The sequence below is a fragment of the Nicotiana tomentosiformis genome, chromosome 4 (assembly GCF_000390325.3).
Source record: "Nicotiana tomentosiformis chromosome 4, ASM39032v3, whole genome shotgun sequence".
Lineage (NCBI taxonomy): Eukaryota > Viridiplantae > Streptophyta > Magnoliopsida > Solanales > Solanaceae > Nicotiana > Nicotiana tomentosiformis.
The window spans coordinates 15,809,553-15,826,615 of record NC_090815.1 but is presented as its reverse complement, the minus strand read 5'-3'; the positions used below and the strand labels follow the sequence as shown (position 1 = coordinate 15,826,615).

The window sequence follows — 17,063 nt, the reverse complement described above, 5'->3', positions numbered from 1 at the left end:
TAGACGCACTTTATATGGTTGAAATAGATTTCGGTATCCGTACGTTTTCGAATGGTAAGAGATCGAAGTGAGAGCTCGAGACGAGTTCCGAGGATAGTACATACAAGCCTCGAGCTCCAAGACCGATCGAGAAATCGGCTCGGTATCATTATCAAGCCCATGACCAAATCGAACCGCAGGGTAAAGAGAAGGTTGTCGGAGATGCACAAACCGATTGACACCCACCCCGAATGTCGAACTCGAACTCAAGGTCGAGGGCTCGATCCAATACAGAGCTCGAGCCCATATCGAGCTCGCAGACAGGAGCCGTTGCAACCGTACTAGGGGAGAGAATCTTGACTAGATTCGAGAAAGAGACAATTCATCGTGGGTTCTCCACTATATATTTTTTATTATAAATAAAGTAAGATCCATCTACTATAAAGGGGAATCTTTGTAAGCACAAGAGGCGGACACATTGTAAGAAAAGACTACTATTATTTATTGAAGAATAAATCTCTTAAGCTTGTTTTACTCAGCATACTCATTCTTCTAGTTCAATAATTTATATCTCATTTATATAACCAAGAATCCAAACATTTCCACTTCTACGAACGATTTATGTCAGGCTATATCACATATCCTTAGAACTACTTATAAATTCAACTATATCTTATTTTTCGGGTAAACAGTTTGGCGCTCACCGTGGGTCTAAGGATAACAGTGGTTATTTGATACAAATCCACAATACGCACCAGTTTACAACTCTGAATCAGTAATGGCAAACCCTCGATTCATGGCTTTACCTATCGACCACGAAGCCGACATTCAGGATGAAACCAACAACTTGATACCCAGGGCCGGAAGGCCACTTAACGATGTCACTGAAGCTCGAGTTGAAGTACCTAAAATCCGAGTCGGAGTACCACTAGATGTCAATTCACAAGTGGCTCTTGAGGCGAATCAACGTTCTGAACCGGAAAAGAGCATTCAAGGCGGTACTCGATCCGTAGCTCGAGATGCCCATAACGTGGAGGAGATCGAAGTCAGCTTACGGATGATCTTCAAAATGTTACAAGCCCAGCAAATAGCGATAGCTCAGTTACGGAGCCAAACTCAGGTACAAAGCAGGCCGGAGCCCGATCCGCTTCGGAAAATCACCCATAGAACGGAGCCAGTCATAGTGAAGTCAAACGAGCAAGAATCGGGGACTACTCCCGAAATTACCAAATTACTCGAGGAACTCACAAAACGAGTCGAAACCAACGATAAAAAGTAAAAACGTATAATTCCAGGGTCGATCAGATCTCGGGAGCTCCACCAATGATAAAAGGGCTGGATTCGAAGAAATTCATCCAAAAGCCTTTTCTCTCGAGTGCAACCCCAAAACCAATCACCAAAAAATTCTGTATGCCAGAAATTCCCAAATATAATGGTACGACTGATCCCAACGAACACGTCACCTCTTACACGTATGCCATCAAGAGTAACGATTTGGAAGACAACGAGATTGAATCCATGTTATTGGAGAAATTAGGAGAGACCCTCTCGAAGGGAGCGATGATTTGGTATCATAATTTGCCCCCAAATTCTATCGATTCTTTCGCTATGTTAGCGGATTCGTTTGTAAAGGCACATGCTGGTGCCATAAAGGTTGCAACAAGGAAATCGGACCTCTTCAAAGTAAAGCAAAGCGGTAATGAAATGCTGAGGGAGTTCGTGTCCCAATTTCAAATGGAACGCATGGAGTTGCTACCGGTCACACACGACTGGGCCGTCCAAGCTTTCACCCAAGGGTTGAAAGTTCAAAGTTTAATAGCATCACGTCGGCTGAAGCAAAATTTGATTGAGTACAACAATGACTTGGGCGGATGTACACAACCGATATCAGTCAAAAATTAGGGTCGAAGACGACCAGTTGGGAGCTCCTTCCGGATCCATGCACCAGAACATGGCAACTATTAAAAACTAGAGGGATATCGACAGATAACGAAGGTTGAATAGAGACTGATATCAACCATACGTCGTAAATCGAATGAACAATAGCTCAACGCACAATTCTGCTCGGAACAATCAAAAGAGTGATCGAGGCCAAAATTCTCGGGGGCTTATGAGCAAGAGTGGCTTCGAAAAATATGGCGATCCTATAGAGGCACCTCGGCTATCGGAGTACAATTTCAGCGTCGACGCATCGGGTATTGTATCGGCGATCGGAAGAATCAAAGATATTAGGTGGCCCAGACCCATGCAAACTGACCCTCCCCAAAGAAACCTGAATTCGATATGCAAGTATCATGGCACGCATGTCCACAGGACCGAGGATTGCAGACAATTAAGAGAGGAGGTAGCCCGCCTATTCGATGAGGGCCACCTTCGAGAGTTCCTCAGTGACCGAGCCAGGAATCACTTTAGAGAAAGGGACACCAGCAAAAAGGATAAACAAGAGGAACCTCTGCATATCATTCATATGGTCATCGGTGGAGTCGATACTCCGCAAGGCCCCTTGCTCAAGTACTGCAAGATACCGTCCACAGGGGAAAAACAAACTCGAGGTTATGTACCCGAGGGCACTTTATCATTCGGAATTGTAGAAGCCGAGGGCATCTCTCAACCTCACAACGATGCTCTGGTAATTTCTATCATATTAAATAAAGCTCAAGTTAAGCGTGTTTTAGTGGATCCTGGTAGCTCTGCGAATATCATCCGATCTTGGGTAGTGGAGCAGCTTGGGTTGCAGAATCAAGTCATGCCCGCAGCTCGGGTCTTAAACGGTTTCAATATGGCCAGTGAAACGACTAAAGGGAAGATTACTCTACCAGTGAATATAGCTGGAACCATCCAAAATACCAAATTCCACGTAATCGAAGGGGATATGAGGTACAATGCCCTACTCGGAAGACATTGGATCCACAATATGAAGGCAGTGCCTTCGACCCTCCACCAAGTAATGAAATTTCCTACGTCGGACGGCGTGAAAAAAGTATACGGGGAGCAATATGCTGCGAAGGAAATGTTTGCGGTCGATGAGGTAACACATATGCCAATGCTATCGGTCTCGGAAAGATCGAGCACTAAAGATAGACGAGCAACCAAATAGCAATCACAGCCACCAATCTCAACCGAACTAGTGGAACAGGAAATAGAGGATGACGAGGAAGAGTTTCTGACACCTCGAGCTTTCATAATCCCCGACGATTCTGGCGCCACCAAATCTACGATCGAAGAACTGGAGCAGGTTATATTAATCAAATATCTTCCCGAGAAAAAGATATACCTGGGAACGGGATTGACCCCCGAACTCAAGGAAAAACTCGTTCAATTTCTTATTGATAACATAGACTATTTTGCTTGGTCCCATTTAGATATGGCATGGATCCCACCATCAATAACAACACACCAGTTGAGCTTAGACCCCAGGTTCAAACCGGTGAAGCAAAAAAGAAGACCTCAGTCTGAGGTAAAACACACATTTGTAAAGGATGAGGTAATTAAACTTCTCAAAATAGGATCAATTTGGGAGGTAAAATACCTTGAATGGCTAGACAACGTAGTTGTAGTCCCTAAAAAGGGGAACAAACTTAGAATTTGCATAGATTATAAAGATCTAAACAAGCATGCCCCAAAGATTCTTTTTCACTGCCTAACATTGATCGCATGATTGATGCCACAGCCGGCCACGAGATCCTTACTTTTCTCGATGCCTACTTCGGGTACAATCAAATTCGAATGAACCCGGAGGACCAGGAAAAGACTTCATTTATCACCAAGTACGGAACCTATTGCTATAATGTAATTCCATTCGGGCTAAAAAACGCAGGAGCTACTTACCAACGCCTAGTGAATAAAATATTAGAAGAACAAATAGGTAAGTCAATGGAAGTTTACATTGATGACATGCTAGTTAAGTCCCTGCGCGCAGAGGACCATTTGACTCATTTGCAGGAAACGTTCAAGATCTTAAGGGAATACAACATGAAGCTTAACCCCGAGAAATGTGCTTTCGGGGTTGGATCGGGCAAGTTCCTTGGTTTTACGGTATCGAATCGGAGAATTGAGATCAACCCCGACAAAATTAAAGCCATCGAAGACATCACCATCGTGGATAGCGTGAAAGTAGTATAAAGGCTGACCCGGCGGATAGCTGCCTTAGGCCGATTCATTTCGAGGTCATCAGATCGAAGTCACAAATTCTTCTCCCTACTCAAAAGGAAAAGCGATTTCGCCTGGACCCCGGAATGCCAACAGGCACTAGAACAATTGAAGCGGTACCTATCGAGCCCACCACTACTTTACACTCCGAGGACAGATGAGAAGCTGTACTTATACTTGGCGGTATCGGAAATCTCGGTAAGTGGCATCCTAATTCGAGAAGAGCAAGGTACACAATTTAGTGTTTATTATGTAAGTCAGACCTTAGGGGAATCAGAGGCTAGATACCCTCACTTAGAAAAATTAGCACTTGCACTACTCTAGAAAGTTAAAACCATACTTTCAATGTCACCCCATATACGTTTTGACCACTTACCCACTTCGCAATATTTTGCACAAGCCCGAACTATCGGGTCGACTAGCCAAATGGGTCATCGAACTCAGTAGGTACGATATCGAATATCAACCCCGTACGACCATCAAGTCCCAAATTTTAGCGGACTTCGTGGCTGATTTCACGCCAACCCTCGTACCCAAATTTGAAAAAGAATTCTTGTTAAAATCGGGTACGTCGTCGGGTTTGGACCCTCTACACAGATGGTGCTTCAAATGTAAAGGGGTCCGGGCTTGGCATCGTACTGAAACCTCCCACATGTGGCATTATTAGACAATCTATCAAAACCTCTAGATTAACTAACAATGAAGCCGAGTACGAGGCCATGATTGCAGGTTTCGAGCTAGCTAAAAGCTTGGGAGCAAAAGTCATTGAAGCCAAATGTGACTCTTTACTAGTGGTGAACCAAGTAAACAAAAATTTCGAGGTTCGAGAAGATAGGATGCAAAAGTATTTGGACAAATTATAGGTAACTATACACCGTTTCAAAGAATGGATCCTACAACATGTGCCTCGAGAACAAAATTGTGAGGCCGACGCACTCGCAAATTTGGGGTCATCGGTCGAGGAAGATAAGATCGACTCGGGGACTGTCGTTCAACTCTCAAGATCTATAATCGAGTATGAGCATGCCGAAATAAATTCCACGAGCTTAACCTGGGATTGGAGGAATAAGTATATTGAATATTTAAAGAACGGAAAACTCCCATCGAACCCTAAGGAATCGAGGGTTCTACGAACCAAGGCTGCTCGATTCACGCTGGTTGAAGATGGAACATTATACAGAAGGACATTTGACGGACCACTAGCGGTATGTTTGGGACCAGGAGACACCGATTATGTTTTACGAGAGGTTAATGAAGGCACTTATGGAAACCACTCCGGCACCAAACCAATAATTCAAAAAATCATCGAAGTAGGTTACTACTGGATAGCATGGAGAAGGACACTAAGGAGTTCGTTCGAAAATGTGATAAATTTCAAAGTTTTGCACCGATGATCCACCAACCCGGAGAGTAGCTTCATTCGGTTATTTCTCCATGACCATTCATGAAATGGGGAATGGATATCGTCGGCCCTCTACCATCAGCCCTAGGTAAAGCTAAATTCATTATGTTTATGACTGACTATTTCTCTAAATGGGTTGAAGCACAGGCGTTCGAAAAGGGGAGAGAAAAAGAGGTTATAGATTTCATCCGGGACCACATCGTGTGTCGATTTGGGATACCAGCAGAAATAACATGCGACAATGGTAGACTATTTATCGGCGATAAAGTGACTAAATTCCTCGAAGACCATAAAATAAAAAGAATACTGTTTATACCATATCATCCTAGCAGGAACGGACAGGCCGAATCAACGAACAAGATTATCATCCAAAACATAAAGAAAAGATTGAACGAAGCTAAAGGAAAGTGGAGAGAAATTTTGCCCAACATCTAAATCCAGTAAATGAGCAACCCCATTTCCCCTAGTATATGGATCTGAAGCTCTAATTTCGGTCGAAGTCGGGGAACCAAGCGCAAGGTTCCGACATACATCGGAAGAATCGAACTACGAGGCAATGAATACTAGACTCGAATTATTAGATAAAAAATGAGAGGCGGCACTGTTTCGAATGGCTGCACAAAAATAACGAATCAAAAGGTACTACAACAGAATAACCAACCTCCGCCATTTCAAGGCCGGGGACTTGATCCTAAGGAAGGTCACTATTAACACTCGAGATCCTAATGAAGGGAAGCTCGGCCCAAATTGGGAAGGACCCTATCAAGCCCTCGATATAGTCGGGAAAGGGTCTTATAAACTTGGAGCAATGGATGGAAAACCGTTACCAAACAATTGGAACATATCGCTTCTCAAACGATATTACTATTAAGGTATGATTCTCTCCCCTATCGTCTATATCCATACATTCGACACTAACTCATTGCAGGAATTCGACGAAAAACATCAAGACCTCTGTTTTCAAAGCACGCGTTGTACTCTTTTTCCCTCAAGCTCGATTTTTATCCCAAATGGGTTTTTCCGACAAGGTTTTTAATAAGACAACAACTATGTGCTACTCGGGGAAAAATCAATAGTATCCGAGGCTCCTTCATAATCAACCTCGAATACTGGGGAGCTACCAAGCGAATAAATCAAGTTCGACACAAGAAAGTTGCTCCATATCAAATTCATGACAAACGTGGTCTCGATAGAGAAAAGTGTAAGGGCCAAATGGTCAAAACGAACCATGCCCACGTAGTTTCGCTCGAACTCTGACACAAGATACAAACATATGTGTAATGACTTATAAAGGAGAACTTCATTTTCAAATATCTCACACTTTGAAAAGATTTTCCTGCTTCATGATTCAAAGAGGCTTAAAGGCCAACCGTTATCAAAGGGATTTTTTATACAAGCGATCATAAAAGGCCTACAAGCTAAGATATTATGAGTTCGAGTTCGAAATAATCACTCACTCAAATTAAAGCCTAAGGGCTATCTCACTTCGAGTTTGAGCAATCACTCACTCGGTCATAAAAGGCATACGGGCTAAGATATTCTGAGTACGAGTTCGAAACAATCACTCACTCAAATTAAAGCCTAAAGACTATCTTACTTCGAGTTCGAGAAATCACTCACTCGGTCATAAAAGGCCTACGGGCTAAGATATTCTGAGTTCGAGTTCGAAACAATCATTCACTCAATTATCAAAACCTAAGGGTTATTTTTACTTCTAGTCCGAGCAATCACTCACTTGATCATAAAAGTCTACGGTCTAATATACTTTGAGTTCGAGTTCGAAACAATCACTCACTCAATTACCAAAGCCTAAAGGCTATCTTGCTTCGAGTTCAAACGTTCACTCGACTACTAAACCCGTGGGCTACTTTTATTTTTCGAGTTCGGGCAAGCGCCCACTCGACCAGTAAGCCTGTGGTCTACTTTTAGTTTGAGCTCAAGCGAACACTCACTCGGCCATAAAGGCTACGAAGGCCGCATTCGATGAAATCACCTAAATTCTCATAAAAACATCCGCAAGGCATGAATCTTCACGAAGCAAGGCAGTAAAAGAAAAAGATATTTATATAGATATACAAGGGTGGTTTACATAAATGAATGTAACATAGAAGAAGCTAAGGGCTAAGATTCTGGGTTATCATCGAGAGCGGTCTCTTCTCCACCGGGCTCCCCCCCATATTCGGACCCTCTCTTGCGACCATCATCATCACCATCATCATCGCCATCAGAAGACAAGGCTTCAGTTTCAGCTTCGAGCTCTTTAGCCCTTTTTATCTTTTCAGCAAGGTCAAAACCTTAAACGTGTATCTCCTCGAGGGACTCCCTCCGAGACCGACACTTAGCAAGTTCGGCAACCCAATATGCTCGAGTGTCGGTAGTATCCGCCGCCTCTCTTGCCTCTATTTGAGCAGCCTCGACATCAGTCCGATACACGGCAATGGACTTGTCCGCCATGACTTTCGACGACTCAACCTCCGCCTTGGCCTCAGCAAGCCGTGTTTCAAGCTCCTCGATCCTCTTGGCCTGAGCCGGACCTTTTTGCTTGACGCTTCAAAGCTGAACATCGGCCGATAATAATTTGGCCAAGATGGTTTCTTTTTCTGCAGCCAAGCGGTCGATAGTCTCCTTCCACCGGCTACATTCGACCTTGATTTGATCGACTTCTTCCCGAAGCAACCCAATCTTTTCAACCTTTTGCTGCAGCTGAGATAACGAAGGGTTAGCTTCCACAGTTGGGTCAAACCCATACTCTAACAGAACGAGGCTCACATGCTTATCTAGTTCGACCTATTCTTCGCGAGCCTTAGCCAAATCTGCCTGGAGGTCCTTTTTGGCCTCGTTCTTTTGGCTTCAAAGAAGTTGTAGAGCATCTCTCTCCCCCGAGACCTTCTGAAGCTCGACCTCACACTGGCCGAGGTCGACTCGAAACCTCCTAATGGCCTGCACAGTAGGGAAAAAATACAAGTCAAGTTTAGAAAAGAACGAAGAAACCAAGCACAGTAAAATCATTACCCGAGAAATGAAACGTTGGGCCTCTTCTAGGAGAGGAGAAGCGTCACTAATGTCGGAGGCATCATCGACTCCAGTAAAGCAATCCCGAAAGGGTTCCCTACACTAGAGCCTCCGCCCATATCGAGGGTCTTCAATTCTCGAGCTTCCTTTAACGCCTCCTCATAAAAGGTCGGAAGAGAAGGCAAATGACCCAATGTCATACCGACCCCGACTGGTATAGCCGTCATCGGCTCAGAAGGTCTGGCGACCTCGATAGCTTTCGCAGATCGGATCACTAGAGCCGAGGAATCATATTTTTCTTCTTCTTCTTCTCTCAGTCGTTGGACCAAGTCCGTCGAAAGAGAGATTTCCTTCCTCCTGACCCTTCGAGTTTTTGGCTTGGGGTCCTCTGACCGAGAGACAGCTTTTCGCTTCTTATCTTTCCCCGGTTCTGGGACCGGGGACTTGGTTCCTTCCATTAGTCCTTGAAATATTTGAGGCCGATACAATCGTATGAGGTGATTTAGGGTAAAATCTAGCCCCCCCGACCTTATTGGAGAAGAAGCGAAGTAAGGTTACTATACGCCATAGAGAAGGATGAATTGGACCGAGGGTGACCTGATATCTTTGCAAAAAATTAATGATCACTGGGTCGACGGGATCCAATGTGAAGGGGTAAGTATAAACACTTTAAAACCCCTCCACATGAGTGATGCCGCTCTCTTAGGGGGAGGGAATTTGCAACACAACCTCGGAACCCCAGTTGAAGTCTTTCCTCACATCCTCGAGATGGCCCTCTGTTATCGAGCACATGTACATCGGCACATGCTCACATCGACCTGGAACAGACGAAGGATTTTCAACCTTAAAATTGATCTTCAGAGTACACGGGCCAGGAATGTACTCATGGGGAGGCGGCTCCACCGGCTCCTTGTCGCCGGACGGCCGTGAAGAGGAAGCTTTCTCCTTCTGAGGTACAATTTTTGAAGTTTTTGCCATTGATGTAAGAGAAAGAAAAGCGAAGGAAGATGAAAGGTTGATGGCGCCAAACGCCGATGAAGGTGGCTCTACAAGCGGCGAAATAGAGGCAGAAAGAGTAAGAAAATTTGGGAGATTGAAGATGTAAAAGCGGTAAATGATAAATGGAAGGGCTATTTATAGGTTTATACCGTGGCGGTTAAGTATCAGCGGTGGCCGACCACCGTCTGACGTGCATTAAATATCTTGAAAGACTAAATCAACGGGACAGCTATCACATACGTCACGATCGAGCCCAGTGAAAACGTCAGCTTATAACCTGATCGAATCGTCGAAAATCATATCGCTTCTCACCACATTCTTCCTGAGAAACGAGGGGACTATCTGTATTCGGTCGAAATAGATTTCGGCCTCCATACGTTTTTGAATGGTAGCGATCAAAGTGAGAGCTCAAGACGAGTTCCGAGGATAGTACATACAAGCCTCGAGCTCCAAGACCGATCGAGGAATCAGCTTGGTATCATTATCAAGCCCATGACCAAATCGAACCGCAGGGCAAAGAGAAGGTTGTCGGAGATGCATAAACCGATTGACACCCACCCCCGAATGTCGAACTCGAACTCAAGGTCGAGAGCTCGATCCAATACCGAGCTCGAGCCCGTATCGAGATCGCAGACAGGAGTTGTTGCAACCGCACTAGGGGAGAGAATCTTGGCAGGATTCAAGGAAGAGACAATTTATCATAGGTTCTCCACTATATATTTTTTATTATAAATAAAGTAATATCCCTCTACTATAAAGGGGAATCCTTGTAAGCACAAGAGGCGGACACATTGTAAGAAAAGGCTACTACTATTTATTGAAGAATAAATCTCTTAAGTTTGTTTTACTCAACATACTCATTCTTCTAGTTCAATAATTTATATCTCATTTCTATAGCCAAGAATCCAAACATTTCCACTTCTACATACGATTAATGTTAGGATATATCACATATCCTTAGAACTACTTATAAATTCAACTATATCCGATTTGTCGGGTAAACACGCACATTACATGATAAAATTATTTTGCAAATAAAAGATATGTATTTAAGTGGAAAACGATAAATGAACAAACATATTATTCATTAAGTTTTAAACTGTATGCACTAGTCCTTGAGGATTTTTTCGGAGATGACGTGTTACGTGCGGTAAAAGTGATCTAACAGTGTAAAGAATATATATAACTTAAACTATTTTTTGATTATCAACAAAAAAAGTTTATTTTTCATTAAAATCTTTGGGAACGAGGCCATACGAGTAGGTGAGGGAAAGGAAGAAAGCAATGGATGTCAATGGAAGTTCGAACCTACCACGTGAATTGTAAACGGTGGGGCCATTATAAATAGGCCTTATAAATATTTACATAAAATCAACTTTTAAAGGTTCACGCACACATATGCTTTAAGTTAAAATCTTTTTGGAGAAGTGAGGCTTGTTCCGTTGGCAAAAGCACATACGCTCACGATCGTTAAATTCTGAGTTCAAGTCACGTTGAAGGAGAAGTGTAAATACTGTATAGATCCTTTTAATTTGAGAGGGATTTAATTTTTTTTTTAAAAAAGAGACCTTTTGGAGGCATTGCCAATGGTGAGGGGACCATGGTCCTTATTGGAGTGAACACTCAATTTTCCGGGTAGTAGTAGTTATTTCTAGCTATTGTTCCATTGAATATCTAGAAATTGACATATTAATTTATAATTATACAAAAAGGAATCATGTTTAACAATTAATTCCTGGAAAGATAGTGAACTTTTATATTTTAAAAACATTACTTCGGAGATTCATTAAGAATTGACTAGCTTTATATTGGTTGTCAATTTACTATAATTATCCTCCTTCACTCGAGCTTGTATAATGTTGGCTTTGAGATGAATATACATGGAGAATAGTGATCCCAACTTGTTTAAGATTGAATCGTAGTAGTTATCATACTATATTGAGATCTCAATGTGCATATGTTCCTTGTACATGGAGCAAGTTTTTTGGGGGGCACCATACATATTGAATTATGGTATTATTGTCTATTGAAATACTGCGATTCCTTAGGGGTCGTTTGGTTGTGAAACAAGTAATCCCAGAATTAATTATTCCGGGATTGTTATCCACCCTCCCAAAATAACACTACAATCCAGAGATAACTAATCCTGGAATTAGTTATAATGCGATTTTATCTCAATCAAACATGGGATAAACTCGTCTCAAATTTAATCCAATATACGGTGCCCGCCCTCCAATTTGAGAAGAAAATGCAATGGCAAATAGGAAATACATGGGGAGAAAAATAGGAAAATGAGGCTTCAGCTAAATTAGATTTAAAAAGGGTGATAGGTGGGTGCCAGATAGCAGGGTCAAGTTTCTGGAGCAGTAAGAGTAATTTCAGCATTCGGATCCATTCCATTCCAATACTAGTTCTTCATCATCAACAACAACAATAACAACCTAGTGAAATCCCACAAGTTGAGTCTGGGGAGGGTAATGTATATGCATGCCTTAACCCTACTCTGGAAAGGTAGAGAGGTTGTTTCCGATAGTTCATATCAATCAGTAACTCTTGTTAATTACATCAGACAAATGAAACAACCAATTGTGTCAGTTAACTGTAAAATTGTTACTCTCACTTGTTCCGCGTTTCATGATTCGCCAAAACTGCTTTCATAACGCTTAAATTCAATACAATGCGCCATTAACGAAATCCAGATCTATGTACTCAACAGTTAGTCCTATGTAATACTAAAATCGCATGTGAGAATTTTCCTGTCCTGCTAAACCAATGGTGTGTCATGAAGATGTCATACCGAGTCAGAACACAATAACATACAATTCAAAACCCAGATCAAGCCAAAAACTGCCATGAGAATACATCATCATCTTGCAGCTTGTGTAACCTGCCAATTTTCATTTTAGCAATGATCCAAGTACAAATGAAAATAAGTGTAAATTCATTTTTTTGCGCACCTTATCCAGCTTTTGAAGGAAAGTCAGCTCAACTTCTCTTCGAAGACCTTCCAAATCTGTTGCGTATTCTCTAAGGTCGTCTTCTACCATAAACTGCTGCAACTGTTGCCTCATCCTTTCAAGTGCCTCGTTCAATTTACAGAAGTCCTTGAAAACTTGAACTTCAGCCGATCTAAGTAGTAGTATGTTTTTAATTGCGTAAAGAGCCTGCAATTTAACAATATCAGACATAGATTACATCTCAAGCCCCTTGCATACTTTATAAAAGGATAAAGATGTCACCAGCAAGCTTTAAATGAAACAAGTTTTTATATGCACAAACACCCATTTAGGTTGTATATCGACATAAATATATATTGTTTGAAAGACCTGCCTAACAAAGTCAAAAGATGAATAGATGATTTCTGTTTGTCTACACCTAACCCTTCACCAAAATACAAGAATATTTTCCACCATTAAAGATGAAAATGAGCCCCCATCACGACCACAGATATCCTCCTCACCCAGCTGACTGGTATCCACTAAGGTTTACCTCTGATAAGTTTCTGCATAACCAACCCACACTTTCCCTACGAAGAAAATCACAGTTGAATTTCTATCAGAGTAGAATTTCCTCTTCGGAAGTGAACCCACTATCATCTGATTGGACTTTGACCTGAACTTATCGGAAGAAGAATTTAACCCAAAAGAATGATTCCCAATGAAAACAACCCTGGAGATAGAAATCTCTTTTACTGATTACTTCTCCCATCTAACCAACAGTCCAACAGACTGATATAGCCATTTGCAAAAGTTGAAGGTAGGTGATTTAGTTTAGTTAAAGAATAAGGTCCTGTGGAGGATATGTCAGTTTATAACTTTGGAGGTATATGACTGTCGCGATAATGGATCCAACTGTGGACTTTATATAGAAAAAGACCAAGAACACTTGCTCTTGACAAAGGGGACAAAATTGCCGAGGGCGAGGATCAGCCCTAACATGAAACCTACCCGGCATTTTGAAGTTTATACAATATGTTAATTTTGAAATTAATGCTCATTCACATCAAAGACTACACAAACCTTTTCCAGGAGATCAAGATCACTCGACGCCATTGAATCAACCACGGCTTTCAGTAACAACCGGTTGCTGAAAAAGGGTACCGCCGCGGTATTCTCATTCTCCAGTTGACCATCGGCCAAATCAGCAATAAGAAACAGTGATTTCTTATGCAACCTGATATCCAGCTTTGAATTGCTAAGAACCTCCTGCATACAAAGAGAAAGATAATTATGGGCTGCCAGCATTAGACTAGTTTTGCATGATGGCTTGACACAATCTTCACTTGGATCACCTGAAGCATTGTATGTCCAGCTTCCTGATAAAACATATCTTGGCCAATCAAATTATTTCTGATTAGTGCTGAAACAGCAAATAGGGCTTTTAATGCTTCTTCAGTGGAGTGAGATTTCATCATCTTCATCAGCATTGGCAATGCCCCAAGCTCCAGGACCTGAATGCAAAAGTTATGACATAGTATTAATCCAACAGCCAATAAATTTCGAATATAAATACAGAAAATGCACAGATGACAGCCACGAAGAAATTGATGCACCAAAGACCAGACTTTGTATACTGTGAACTTGTAAAAACACATGCCTATCGCAATACCTGCTTCTGAACAACTGGGTTATTTTGACTGGCTTTGCCAAGAACCCATGCAGCAGCAGTCCTAATTTCTGGTTCAAAATGATCAAGCTTTCTTAAAAGTACACTGAAGCCTCCAAGTTTATGCAGATCTGGAAACAAAACCATGTAAGCATCAAGAAAAATATACATGTGCATCCAAGGTTTCTATGAATGGGAAGAATGGTGAGAAATCTGTTGATGCCAGTATAAAGGAACACTATTGATGAATCCTCATAGCACTAAAATGATCACACATTACACATAAAACATCATTTAGAAGTTCATAACACCAAGGTCAAGAAAGGCTGCTAGTTCATTCCCTAAGAGTCGGTGCTTAATTACGCAGCTGCTAGTTCGAGCCTCCAAAGACTTGATTACAGTCTTATAAGGTCTCGGAAGCCTGTTATCTTTGGAATACTGTTTCTATGTAAAAATAGATGCTAATCAAATACTGCAGTTGATATTAGTCGGAAGAAGCAGCACAAAACCAAGATTGAAAGAGGCAAAATAAACATCTGTAACAAAAGAAGTGCGGAGAACTAAACATACCGATTGCATTATCAATATGCTCAACAAGTACCAACAGCTCCTCTAAAGCACGCTGATGATGCTCCAGAGGCAGTGATGAATTATCTAAATCATTAACTGCAATCTGCATCAACTGCGCATCTGAGGGCATTTTTAGCTTCTCCACCAGTTCCTAAAACAGAAACAAAATAAGACCAAATGAAAAACATAAGCATATTAACATGAAGGACCTTTTGGTGTTCAATACAATTGCAAGAGGTGGCAAGCAAATTGGAGGGTGGCTGAAGGGCAACATTATCGGTCTTCGTCAACTATATATACCATATTAGAGCCAATAGCACAAAACTACCTTTTATTATTTTTCTATTCTAAAACCTCAAAACCTAGTTGTAATTAGCTTATACTGAGGGAATCAGGGAAGAAACAAGATAATTTCCCATACTACTTAATATAATCCCCTCCTTTATTCCAACGCAAAATGGCAATGCAAGAATAAATGGTAATGAGTTCAAACAAATAGTATGAGAAACCGTGCTTAAGTTAGATGCTAGAGACCCTTAATTGGGTTCCAAGTAACATTATGAGCTTGAATGTTTTCCACATTTATAAGCATTTTTTTCCATCAAATTGGCTTTTATTTCATCATTTATTATTCCAACGCAAAATGGCAATGCAAGAATAAATTGTAATGAGTTCAAACAAATAGTATGAGAAACCGTGCTTAAATTAGATGTTAGAGTCCCTTAATTGGGTTCCGAGTATAACAATATGAGCTTGAATGTTTTCCACATTTATATGCATTTTCTTCCATCAAACTGGCTTTTATTTCATCATTTACATAAACAGTGGTCACCATTGGGAGGCTCATATAAAATTGTGTGGTCCTAGGATCACATAAATCATGAATAATGCACATATGAAAAGAACAAAAGAAAAAGCTCATAGCAGACACATTACTTCAAAACGAAGAGGTATTAAGAACACTAAGACACCAGGGAAGAATCACAAGCATGTTAACCACACCTTTATTTCAGTCTGTCGCTCCTTTAGCTCCTCGGGAGACATGCGTTGAAAAACTTCTGATCTTTCTTTTAGTACTCCAGGATCAGAATGGCCTGTGTTATGTAAATTTAAACAATAAACCGAATTCTTAGCATGGATAATCATAAAAGCAATTACATAAGAAATTTATCTTTCAATTCTATTTGATCATAATGTCGTATGGGTCAATATATAGTAAACACAAGATTTTTACAACTTATCTGTATAAAAAGATAGTTTTTACTATTAGAATGCAATAGGTCTAAATGGGGTCAAATGGGTATTGAGGATTTATGCAGCTCACTCCAACTAGCTTAGGATTTAGCTTTACTTGTTGAATTACGAATGAATCATCTGAATACTGATTTGACTTTGAATAGATATCCAACCCAACTAAGAGCCCGTTTGCCTTAGCTGATTAAAAGTCGTTGATATGCAATACTGATTTAACAAGTAAACAATTACGTGTTTCGATAAAAATGCTCAAACTGATAATGATAATAAAGTAATTAGTTCACTGACTCCAAAAAAAAAAAGCAAATTTGAGCTTAAAATTAAAGGCAAAAGAGTAAAAAGGAGAAGGGGAAGTACTTACCTATAGCCCATTGTAACATTCCATCTAAAGAAGAGAAACCACCATCAATCTCCTCCTCTTTGAAATTAAAACCCATATCCCCCAATTCATCTCCCTCCTCCTTAGCTACAGGTACTTCAACAAGTTGTGTATTTGCAATTTCTGCAATTACGACAAACAAAACTGCTATAAAAATCAACCGCCTCATTGCTCACTCCTCAGCTCTGTGTATTCTATAGAACAATTTTTTTTAATTAATGTACAAAATCTAGGTTGTTAAATTGATATATATAAATGTTTCAAAAAAGAAATGTTTATAATTGTTTCGCCGTCAATCTAACAAGTTTGGCCAATTGGCTTTGATCCAAGTAGTCGTAATTCATGTTTATGTTTTATAATAATAATAAATGGACACTAATCTAATTTATGGGTTATTAGTCTGATGTAATATACGTCAATCGGACAAATTTGTCCAATGGGAAGCATCCACGTGGTCGTTATTCGTCACTGTCTTTTTAAATGGACCCTAATCAAATGGGCCGAAGTTAGTGGCCCATAATCTTATCAATTTACTTTAGTGCTATGGGCACCCAACTTGAACATAAGTCGAAGGGTATTGGCCCAACCGTTAAGGTCCAAGCTTGAAATAAGGGAGCGCGTCAGAAATTATTTACATTTTATAGCCGTTTAAGAAATTTGTGCCAAAATAGCCTCGGCGCTACAAAACCGGAAGAATGAAAAGTTACACTTCAC

At 40.9% G+C, this 17,063-nt stretch overlaps 1 protein-coding gene across 1 annotated transcript; it reads right to left on the bottom strand.

Annotated features, from left to right (window-relative positions):
• Positions 1-12,040: 12,040 nt before the first annotated feature.
• LOC104105745 (hsp70 nucleotide exchange factor FES1) lies at positions 12,041-16,677 on the bottom strand. The gene is made up of 8 exons (XM_009614133.4): positions 16,332-16,677; positions 15,719-15,810; positions 14,717-14,867; positions 14,150-14,277; positions 13,833-13,991; positions 13,561-13,746; positions 12,499-12,705; positions 12,041-12,428 (listed from the first exon to the last, which is right to left on the bottom strand). Exons 1-8 carry the CDS (start codon positions 16,516-16,518, stop codon positions 12,408-12,410), a joined length of 1,131 nt encoding a protein of 376 aa, XP_009612428.1. The 5' UTR covers positions 16,519-16,677; the 3' UTR covers positions 12,041-12,407.
• Positions 16,678-17,063: the final 386 nt, after the last annotated feature.

Excerpts from the sequence above, each read along its gene's own strand:
- LOC104105745 (XM_009614133.4), bottom strand. The coding sequence starts at position 16,518 with ATGAGGCGGTTGATTTTTATAGCAGTTTTGTTTGTCGTAATTGCAGAA. Across the intron at positions 14,868-15,718 it reads AGCGACAGACTGAAATAAAG|GAACTGGTGGAGAAGCTAAA; the intron begins GTGTGGTTAACA and ends TTTCTGTTTTAG. Across the intron at positions 14,278-14,716 it reads GCATATTGATAATGCAATCG|ATCTGCATAAACTTGGAGGC; the intron begins GTATGTTTAGTT and ends TTTTGTTTCCAG.